This window comes from Monodon monoceros, unplaced genomic scaffold, assembly GCF_005190385.1.
Source record: "Monodon monoceros isolate NGI ecotype Baffin Bay Population unplaced genomic scaffold, NGI_Narwhal_1 Super_Scaffold_7, whole genome shotgun sequence".
Classification (NCBI taxonomy): Eukaryota; Metazoa; Chordata; class Mammalia; order Artiodactyla; family Monodontidae; genus Monodon; species Monodon monoceros.
In genome coordinates this window covers 69,764,918-69,775,679 of record NW_021703784.1, presented here as the reverse complement: position 1 = coordinate 69,775,679, position 10,762 = coordinate 69,764,918, and the positions used below count along the sequence as shown (strand labels likewise).

Sequence of the window (10,762 nt, the reverse complement as noted above, 5' to 3'; positions counted from 1 at the left end):
GTGTGTGTGTGTGTGTGTGTGTGTGTGTGTGTGTGTGTGTACTCCAGAAGCATTTGAGGTGGGAGGGACTAAAGAGGTTGTGTGGACTTTTTTCTGCCTGACCCGTGGGATTCTTTTTACAACGTCTACCTCTATTTGCTATAGCTCCATTTTGATATCTTCAATGGCATTCTGTTTCCTTCTGGGACAGATTATGTTAGGAAAATATGGATGTTCCTTATATCACACTGTAATCTATCTTCTTATGACCTTCAGGACCCCTTTTCCCAGAACAGGGTAGAAATACCTCTTCCCGTGAGGACCCAGATACCGCTGAAGCAGCTTCTCACTGTGCCCGTTGCTGTGGCTGCAGCACCTGCCCCTACCAGCATTCTGGGCAGCCCTCTGGCTGGTGAAGGAAGCTGGCTCCCCGACCATTCCCCATCCACCCCCACTTTTGTGTCTTCTCTGATCCCAGAGCACCCAGGGCTTTGCACCTCATTTTCTTTCTCCTCATTCACTCCCCCTTTATTTGTATTTGACTGTTTGATAAGATGTTTGCACAGGGCCCCAAGTGATTTAAATCATTTGGTAACGCATGACTCCTGTCAATGGAACCCCTGATCTAGCACCCTCTGCGCCTTTTTATATTTTAATGGCACACCCCCACCTTCTCACTAACCTTGAAATCCAGAAATCTCAGAGTGCTGTGTATCTCCTCCCGTTCCCTTTCTCTTACGTCAAATGGGGTGCCAAGCCTTGCAAATTCTTACCCCCCTGCAACAACTTCAACCTTGGCTTTAGCTGATGCCTCTTAGGCTTGTGTCACTGTAGTGGCTTCCTGCCTTCCTTCCCTTTTCACTTACTCCTGTGACTTTGCTTGTCCCCTCTCCCACTCCTAGAACCTTCTCCCTGTCAGTAAGATGGGGCTGGTAAGAATACCTGTCTCACGGGGTTGTTGGGAGGGGTAAACAGAATACTGCATAGAGAAAGCTTAGAACAGCATATAGAGAGTTCCTAGAACAGAATGCCTAGGCACATAGTCGTGCTGGGGAGGGAAGTGATAGGTATGAGTATTATTATTACTGGCCCCCTGCAATCCTTTGCCAAATGTACCATCCCCCAAACACTCATTTCATCAGGCCCCACCCCTGCCCAAAAGTCTGCAGTCTCCCCATGGTCTATGTAGCAGTGGTTCCTAAAGTGAGCATGCAAGATGAATTGCCAGGGTGTGGGAAGAGAAAATTCTGACTTCTTTTATGTTTTTATCTCATTGTTTTAAATTTTCTACTTTTGGAGTGTGTTTTCACTATATAGTTTTGAATAAAGGTACCTTTATAATTCCCATATGTGTATAATGTAAGTGTATACTTTAATAAATAAATGAATATACATGTATTAGAGGTATGCTAAAAATATTTTGCTGATAAGGGAGTGCAAGCAAACGAGTCTGGAAGGTGAGGTCCAGACCGTGAGCCTGGCGTTGCCCTGAGGTGGCCCCAGCCTGGCAGCCCCGACTCACCTCCGCAGCCCTGCCTCGTGACCCTCCCTCTCTCCACCTGCCCCACCTTGTGCCTTTGGATTTCTGTCGTTGCTTATCCCCTCTCCCCACTCCTGGAACGTTTTCCCTGATCTTCCCATTTTCTTTTCCTTTCCAGAAGTTCACCTTAACTCCACTTGTTCCATCAAGCCTGCCGGGGCAATTCCAGCTTGGAATGCTCCCTCCAAGCTCCCTAGACAGTCTTTGTCAATACCACTCATCTGGCCTCGTTGTTTTCTCCATTGCGTTGGGACCCTTGGCCATGTATATTTCTTGGCTCCCTAGTTATTCTGTTAATTTTCGCATGCGTGTGCCTTTAAATTATATTTTACTTGCTGACTTTATTTTGAGCTGTTTGTCATTTCTCCCATTTATCTGGAGACACATACCTATACTCGTTGGATGGCATTAATGTATCTATTTTTTGTCACAGTAATATATAATTATTATTTAATCTAAGGTAGATTCATTTGTCATACATTTGGGATCTGAATGTCCTTGGATTTGCCAGCTTGCTTCAGCTCGAGGCAGACATTTATCTACAGTGCATTAATGAACATCTTTCGTATGTGGATTCATTGTTTTCTTTTGCTCCAGGTGACCTAAAAAATCGTAATCCTTGTGTTTAATGCCTTTATTTCACTGCTTATAGTTCTGAGGTCTGCATGGTCTCTTGGGAAGGAGGCCATTCTAGTGAGGAAAGCTGGGTGGTACACAGAACATATCCATTTAATCTGAGTTTCCCCCCCTCCTCAAACACTGTCAGAATGGCTGTTTCATCAGCCAGGTTTCATCAGTTTGTGACAGCAGCTCTGCAATCATTGGATCTGCCATTGGTCTTGGAATCAGAAGACAGAGGATTTATAATTTGCTTTTACCACTGGCTGGGTTTTTCTGGACTTGATCAAGTCACTTAACCTCTCAAATCTCCTCTGTAAAATAAGCTTAATAATCTATACTTCACAGAATTTTTATGAGGATTAATTGAGATATTGTCTGTTAATGTGCTGAGCTCCTGGGAGGTGGTCAATAAATGTCTGTTTAAAGGAAAAAGAAAAGAGCCTCCTCTGTCCCTGTGAGCCTTCTGATGCAGAGTATATTTTGGGGAGAAGCAGACAGACAGCTTCAGGGAGTGTACCTACCTGACTGCACAAACTTAGGTCGGAACCCAAAGGCTGGCCATCCAGTCAGCCTGGTTGTCTGTAATAAAATGTCTGTGGCCTCCCCAGGGAGCATGAAGATTAATTAGTTCATCTTTGTAAAGTGCTTTGAAGGTGAAAAGTGCTACATAAGTGGAATGGTTGAATTGTTATTGGAAATGTAATCGTGGTAGCACCATATTCTGGCAGTCTTGCCTGTCTTGGACATCAATAATCAATAGCAGAGGAGGTTCTAAGATGTTTTACTTGATAAGAAAGGATTCACGGTGGGGTTTGTGATAACATAATTCTTTCTGTAGTCTTGCAGTTAGCAACTTGCCAGTTCTTCTCAGCAGAGGAACGCTAGGATCCTTTAAGAAGTAACAGTCTCATCCTCTGGCTTCTTGGGAATCTCTCTGCTAAGGCAGTCTGGTTGTAAATCCCAGCCAGCTCAAGCAGAGGGACAGTTTGCCAGCTTGGGATGCTTTGTGGGTCCTGGGCACATGAGCTTTTTTGGGGGCTAATCCTACAGAAGTGAAGCAAGTGTGTTTATGCAGTGATTTGGGCCAGTGTGATAAACCAATACAGAGTGGTACCATGAGCTAGTAGAAGGAGTGTGGCTTAACTGTGTGACCCTGGGCTGGTCACTCCTTTGAACCTTAATTTTCCCACCTGTTAAATGGGATCCTAGTAGTTGATGAGTACAGTAGTAAAGGTAGATCAGAGGAGGGAGGGTTTCACCCGTTCTGTGGAGAATTAAGAAGTCAAGAAAGGTTTTGCAAAACTGGTGGTCCATGAGCTGGACTCTGAAGGTTGAGCCATAGTTTATCAAATGAATGATGTAAGGAAAGGGCATCCATGGCAAAAGGAAGAGCACTTGTGAGGCCATGAAATAACACATCTGAATGGACCCTCTCCCTGTTCTTGTAATATATATGGTACCCCATGGGTTGCACAGACTTTGTTCCCTCTTCGAGGAAGCCTGGAAGAACTTCTTGGTGTCTATTTTGGTGTCCGTGAGCAGATTGATCCTGAGGACTGTATCCCTGCAGAGCCCTGTACCCCTTCAAAATTCTGACATTTCCCCTATGAGTCTCCGGTTGTTTTTTAACTGACACTATAAACCATATGTTGAATGTGGGACCAGATGAAGCTTTGATACTAAACACAGAGTATGTAGTAGATTTGTCTAGAATTTAATATGCATTACTTGGTGTTTTGTCTCTTAAGCAAAGTTTCTCTTTGTTAAAATAAACATGTATAAAGAATTTATACAGCGCACATGGTTATGCATATTTATTGCAGAGAATCTGTTAATAATCTATGCCTCATCAGATTTTGCATTTCTGTTGAAATAACAAATGTGGCACTTGGTACAGCTGAATAAGTTTGGTGAATTCTCTCTTATCTGGGAGAAAAAAGGCCATTTCTTTTTTTCAAACTTCATTTTCTTCATTCGTCTTTAGCACTGGCCAGCTTCCCAGATGGTGCATCTGGGGGACTGAATGCTTTTCTGGCTGTAAATGATTTTGTCTTTTTTTTTTCCTTCTCTCACTCCCTTCCCTCTAGCACACATAGGCACTCACCTTGGGACTATTAGAATTGCTCCTGTGGGTAAGAGCATAGACTCTGAAAGGTCCTCGATGTTACATGGAGGGAAAAACACATGAAACTGGCCATTAATTGAGCTCAGAGTAAGGCCCTGAGAGACTGTGGCCTGGGGCAAGTCCGGAGCCTGGGGAACCTCAAGGTGGCCGACAGAGGGCTCTGGATTGGGTGAGAGGGAGGGGAGCCTGAGAACAGACATCCTCTGTCCCTGCAAAGTACAAGGAGGGTGTGGGGGAGGGGAGAGGGTGCATAGGCCATACAATGCCCTTGAGGTGTTCTCTGTGGCCATGTCCATATCTGTTAAAATGCAGGAACCCAACCTGTAGAAGTAGCCTCTGTTGGAATCCAACTTTGGCACTCAGCCCTTGTTTGATCTTGGTTAAGTCATACATCTCACCTCTCTGAACTTCAGTTCCCACATCTATAAACACGTGAATATGCACACTTTCTTTACAGGAAGATAGGAAGGCTCCTGCTACATAGTAGTTGGTACCAAAATTAATGATCATACTTTCTCTTGTAATTCTTCGCTTACCCATGAGAGCACAGCTGTGGAATATAGCCTTAATTCAAATAATTTTTTTTTCTTTTTTTAGAAACTGGCAAGGTGTTTACCTGGGGCCGAGCAGACTACGGTCAACTGGGGAGGACATTGAAGTCTCATGAAGACTGGAAACCAAAGAAGCAGGATCCATCCCTCTGCTGCTCCAGGCCATCAAAGAGCACACCTTCCTGTCTGCATTGCTTAACGGGAGCAACTGAGGTAGGAAGTGACCTCTTTCCGCAGAGGTGATGCGTTTCTTTTCCTTATCTTTCAGGGGAGCATTCACTGAGAGCCTACCTGTGTGCTTATAGTTTAGGCCTTATGGTGGGTTCCATGCAGAAGCCTGAAGGGGTCCTTGCTTCAAGTTGCTCGGGTTTAATATGGTAGAAAAGGCAGTTACCTGGATACCTGTGCCGCAGGGTAGACTGTGTGTGACTCCTTCAAAGGTTCCAGGGGCTCTGGATCCACTTCAGAGAGTGAGAGATGAGTTCAGGGTACAGGACTGGGTTCGGCTTTGTGGAGGACACGGCTTTGAGCTGTGCCTTGGAGGATGGGGAGACTTGAGCAGGCACTGTGAGAGAGAGGAGAACTTTCCAGTGGGCACAGCAGCTGGAGCAAAGTCACGGGAGTGGGAAAGGGAAGAAAGTGTTTGGGGAGCACTTGTAGTTCTGTCTGGCTGGAGCACGGTGTGTCTGTGGGGCTGAATATGAAGTAATATCAGAAGGTTGGAACCTGATCAGAGGGGCCGTTAATACTAAGCTGAGTATTTTGCTCTTCTGTTTATATTTCCCAGTGTAGAAAACATGGTAGTTCAGTTGTTTATTCAAGCCCCTCTAGTTCCCTGAAATGTCTTGGATTTCTGTATTTAAGGCAGGAGTCTTAATTTCTCCAGGGTATGTGTTTCTGTTACTAAATTTTATTTTACTGCTGTCCTTAAAAAAAAAAAGAAAAAGAAAGGGCTAGGTTTTTGAGAAGAATGGGGATGGCCACTCAGGAAATGTGCCTCTGAACCCAAGTTGGCTTAATGAAGGAATTCAGCCTTCATTCAGTCTGTCAAAAAAAAAATTAGAGCTTCCCTGGTGGCGCAGTGGTTGAGAGTCTGCCTGCTGATGCAGGGGACACGGGTTCGTGCCCTGGTCCGGGAAGATCCCACATGCCGCGGGGCGGCTGGGCCCGTGAGCCATGGCCGCTGGGCCTGCGCGTCCGGAGCCTGTGCTCCGCAATGGGAGAGACCACAACAGTGAGAGGCCCGCGTACCACAAAAAAAAAAAAAAAAAAAAATTAATAAACTAGTGAGACTTCTGTAATTAGCATCAGACTAATTACAACCCTCTCCATACCTAGAGGGCTTCCCTTCCCCTGGGGCCTGCCTGGCCTCCTCCTTCCGGGTATGTAGGACGGTTCTCAATTTCTGCCTTACATCCCAGCCCTGGTCCTCCTGGGCCTTTCCTTGGTGCTGGGTTGAGTCTGTCAGTCTGTCTGTCTCTTTTTCTTTAATTGTAAAGGCACTGAACAACACCACAAGGACAATTTAGACATGGTAATACTAGTAATAAAACCACCCATAATCTTACCACCCTAACACAACTATATTCCTTTTCTGCGTATACACATGTACATACCTTACAAAGTTATAGTGGTGGCATTTATAATGTTTTCTATTCAGTGGTAATTTATTTTATCACAAATACTTTGTTTTGTCTTGGTCTTTAAAGATCATTTAAAATGGCTGTATAATATATGATTTGAAGATTCTGGGATTTTCCAAGTCATTCTGTGAATGTTGGACATTTAGATCATTTCCCTTTTTTTTGGTCACTGTAGTGAACTCTGCAGTGAATACCCTGTTGAACTGTTTCTTTAAGGCAAAATCTTGGGAATGAAATTGCAGGGGCAAAGGCCATGAGCATCTTCATGGCTTTTGCTGTATTTCTCTAGATTCTGTTTGAAAGAAGTTGACTCCAGTGAAAGAGGGAACGCAGTACTTAAGCTAGTACTGTCTGCTTAGTGAGGGAAGGTGCTGAGAGCTTGATATATGGTGATTTAGACTCTTTAGCTTTCCTTTTCTTTCCCAGAACACTTAAGACTTTGTGGTCAGGTAGCACAGCAGAGGCATAGAGGCTTCATGGGTTTTTCTGAATCTCTGGTTTTATTGGTAAGATGAGGGTAATAATACCTACCACAGGAGGTCATCGATGAGGATTACATGCCAAGTTCTTGGCACTCTCCAGGCACTCAGTAACTCTTGGGTCCTTTCTCTTCTTCCCTTTGGAACCTTTGAATGCTGTGTGGTGACCACACTGTGCAACACTGCAACAGACATGGCCAGTGTAAGCATATAGCCAAAGAGCCTCACATTGATGTGACTTAAATTATTTAGCTTCCTGGCAGGGCAACGTGAGGAGTCGGCTTGAGCCCCGAGCCCTATGGCAGCTTCATTTTCGTGCTCCCCTCCATCTGTGCTCTGGCCTCTGGGGAGCTGGTGCTCATGTGTGTTCTCACTGGCCTCACTGCAGGTTCAGGCCCAGGCTGTTTCCTGCTGGTAGATTGGGTCTGGGAATGCTCTCTGCTGTTCATGTCCCGGTCTGGCCTGTCAGGCAACTATTTGCTGGAGGGCCAGAGCTATAAGCTGCTAGGGGTGCGTTCACCTTGGAAAAGACAAGAGCTGTGCTAAACTGTGTGATACCCTGGCAGGAGCTTGGCCAGGGAGGTGCACAGACACCTGGGGAGACAGGAACAGCCTTGGACTAAACTGGTAACCTGACCTTCAAGGACCTGAGTGTCCCATAGCTGGCCAGTTACCTTCTTCTATATCCAGGGATAAGCAGAGGGAGGAGTGAGCTGTCTGGGCTGAGGCCTCAGATAGGATGTCTGCCCAGAAGGGTCCAGAGAGACAGCCAAGTGGGAGGGGAAAGCACAGGTAGACAGAGCTGGACTGTGGTATGACCAGCCCTTCCCATGAACAAAAGAAAGAAAATAAACACAATGTTACCTGGTGGTTATTATGGTCCAGGCAGCATGCTAAATGCTTTACATATATTCTTTCCTTTTCACAGTAAGCTTGGGCACAGGTGTTATAATCACTGCTTTAAGAATAAGGAGACTAATGGGTAAGTCACTGGCCTTGGATCACATACTAGGTAAACAGTGGGGCTGGGGCTTGGACTTGAGGAACTTGAAGCTCACATACGTTCTGTATGGATGAAGTAACGGTGCATATGTACCCTCACCTGCACGAAAGTTCCGGGAGTCAGGGTCTCTGATTCCCTGAGAGTCTCAGTTCTTTTCTTCTGAGCCATGTCTCATCTCTAGCCTAAGAAAGACTGAGATTTTAAACCAGACGGGCCTTTGTTCAATGTTCTTACGGTGCTGAAGACTGAAGATGGTATGTTTTGTGCACTGTCAGCTTTGCCTTAGGTACTGGCCCTCTCTAGCCCCTCTTGGAAAATTCCAGGGAGAGCACCGTGGTTGGGATTACCCCCATGCGCATGTCAGGGCAGGGTGCGTGTGAACGCACTGTTCGTTTGCTCTCTGACAGCAAACATACACACCAGCAGCTTTTTGCTTTCCAAGCTCCTGGTGGGGTGCTCCCTGGCCATTTCCTGTGGAACATTGGCTCTGAAGCAGCTACAGCAGGGTATCTGGTGTGTTAGTGGGACCATCAGGAGGCCTGGTTAGTGGGACCATCAGGAGGTCAACAGCCTCTGGGGGACAAGGTCTGGATTGGGGGTCAGAAGGCCTGGGTTCTAGCCATGGTTCTGCCCTGACTGGGTGAACTTGGGCAAACCCCTTTCCTCCTTACCCTTAGTTCCCCGATACGTAGCTTGAGGTTGTTAGACCAGGTGATTCCTGTAAAGTTTCTCATAGATCTAAGAGTCCCTTCCATCTCTGATTCTTATTTTATGGAAACGATCACTACTTAAATTTGTAATGACTCCTGCCTCTAGAATCCCTTGGTGTCATAGCCAAGATCGCTCAACCCCAAGCTGCTGGCTCAACTTTGGCAGACCTGGGAATGTTAACTAATCTAGAAGTTCCAGACTTCAGTACCGCTTGAGCCTTGCTCTGCCTCTTCGCCTTGGCTCTGTTCTCTGCCCTTGTTCCTTGTCCCCAGGGCTTCCTGTTCCATCTTAGGTCACTGGGACTTAGTATGATGCTCCCACCTGGCCCTCCCAGGACTTGCAGTTTGGCTTTGACTCCCGTCCCTGTGGCTGTGACCTTATTGCCGGGAACAGGCAGACCTTGGTGACTCTACCTTCCTGGATTCTCCTCCCGCCACCCCCTCCACTGGCTCTGTGCCTGCTGTCCCACCTGTGTGCGTGTCTCCTGGGTTTACCCCCTTCTTGGCTTTGGGTTCTTGTCCATTCCTTGTCAACCCAGTGAACATTGGTTGACACTTACCATACACTTGCTTTGACCACACACTGGTGGTGGGTGGGGAAGTGGATACAAAGATAAAGAATAATCTTTGCCCTCAAAGAACTTCCACGTACGTAAATAAATTCCTTACCCTATAGAGTGAAAAGTGCTGTTAGAGGTGTGTACGAAAGGCTAAGGGAGCAGTGAAGGTGGAATAATTTATTCTGAAGACACTAACAAAAAGAAGTGTTTGGACTGGGTTCTTAAAAATGAGTAGGAGTTTAGCAAAGGGAGAAGGACATTCCAGGCAGAGGGGACAACACGAGCTAAGGCTGTGAATCTGGATCTGCTTTTAGCTCCTGGTACAGTCGGGATGCCTGTCCCTTCCAGTGGTCCAGCCTAGTTTTGTAGTCTGGCTGCCTGTTTCACCTGCCCCATCACTGCCATCCATCCTTCTGATAGGAGTATGTCTAAAGGAAAATAACTCTTGCATACGTTATCTCTTTTGATCCCAGGGTGATGCTGTGAAATAGGCCAGAATAGGAATGATTACCCTTATTTTATAATTGAGGAAACTGAGGCCCAGAGAGGCTAGCTGGGAATTAGGAGAAGACCTGAGACAAAGAACCTTCCCGGTGTTTCTGAGAACCTTGCTCTGGGCTCAGTCTGCAGCCATGGTCCTGAGTCATGTTCCTGGTTTGAATTCTGCCCACGTTTGGTTGAGGAGGACCAAATCCCAGGCAGGGAGCTCAGTGCATACGTGCACGTGTGTGCATACACGCAGCCATTGGAGCAACAGCAGGAAACGTGGAAATAAACTAGAGTCGAACCAGGGATTGGGTAATTGTCAAGCCCAAATGCCACCAGCCCTCATTTTGCTGCAGGACTAAAACTGTTTGTTGGAGAATCAGCCTGTGCACAGGGTCTAAGTGAAATCTGTCAGAATGAGTGGGAAAGAAGCTATTTTTAGTTTGCAGAGTCACTCACTCCGCTGTGTTAGCTGAGGTTTGAGCCAGTCCCCTACGCTTTCCACAGTGTTATTTCTGAAGGAGAAATACCACTGGAATGCTGTGTAAAACACATTAATGAACCTGGAAGTTTCCAGGGTGTCTTTGTCCTGCAGCTCCCTTGGAAGGCTGCCTTTCCTGAATGACCTTCCTCCTTTCCTATATTTAATGCATTTCTAATTTTAAGTTTGTGTCAAGACTGTGGGACTTCAGTGCCCTAAATAACACAGAAATCTACCACCAGCGATCAGCTGAGTCCGGAGGGCTCTGACAGATGAACACAACCTGAAAAAGCCTCCCCAAGTAGCTCTCTGGTAAGTATCCGCAGCATCATCGCTCTTCTCAGAGGGGCAGTAGGCCTCTGAGACCACGGCGGCCAGGCTGCCCAAACCTTCCAGGTGTAGTGGTTTCAGAGGCCTCCTCAAATGGGGTGGCAGTGTTCATCCAAACACGGTTTTGCTGGAGATTAGAGAAGCTAGCACATCTGTGCTGTAGCTGCTGACCTAACGGGGAGAAAAACACAAAACAAACCTCAAAGCAGGGGACTGGATTTGTCCGTGTGAACACTCAGGAGAGAGAAAGAGCC

The 10,762-nt window shown here is 46.4% G+C and overlaps 1 protein-coding gene across 3 annotated transcripts in view; it reads left to right on the top strand.

Moving 5' to 3' along the window:
• SERGEF (secretion regulating guanine nucleotide exchange factor) overlaps nucleotides 1-10,762 on the top strand; it is a 219,028-nt gene that overhangs the window by 42,762 nt on the left and 165,504 nt on the right. For all 3 annotated transcript variants that reach the window (XM_029207459.1, XM_029207457.1, XM_029207458.1), the window contains one exon: nucleotides 4,863-5,029. In XM_029207459.1, coding sequence (XP_029063292.1) covers nucleotides 4,863-5,029 — 167 coding nt within the window. The remainder of the gene's footprint in view (nucleotides 1-4,862; nucleotides 5,030-10,762) is intronic.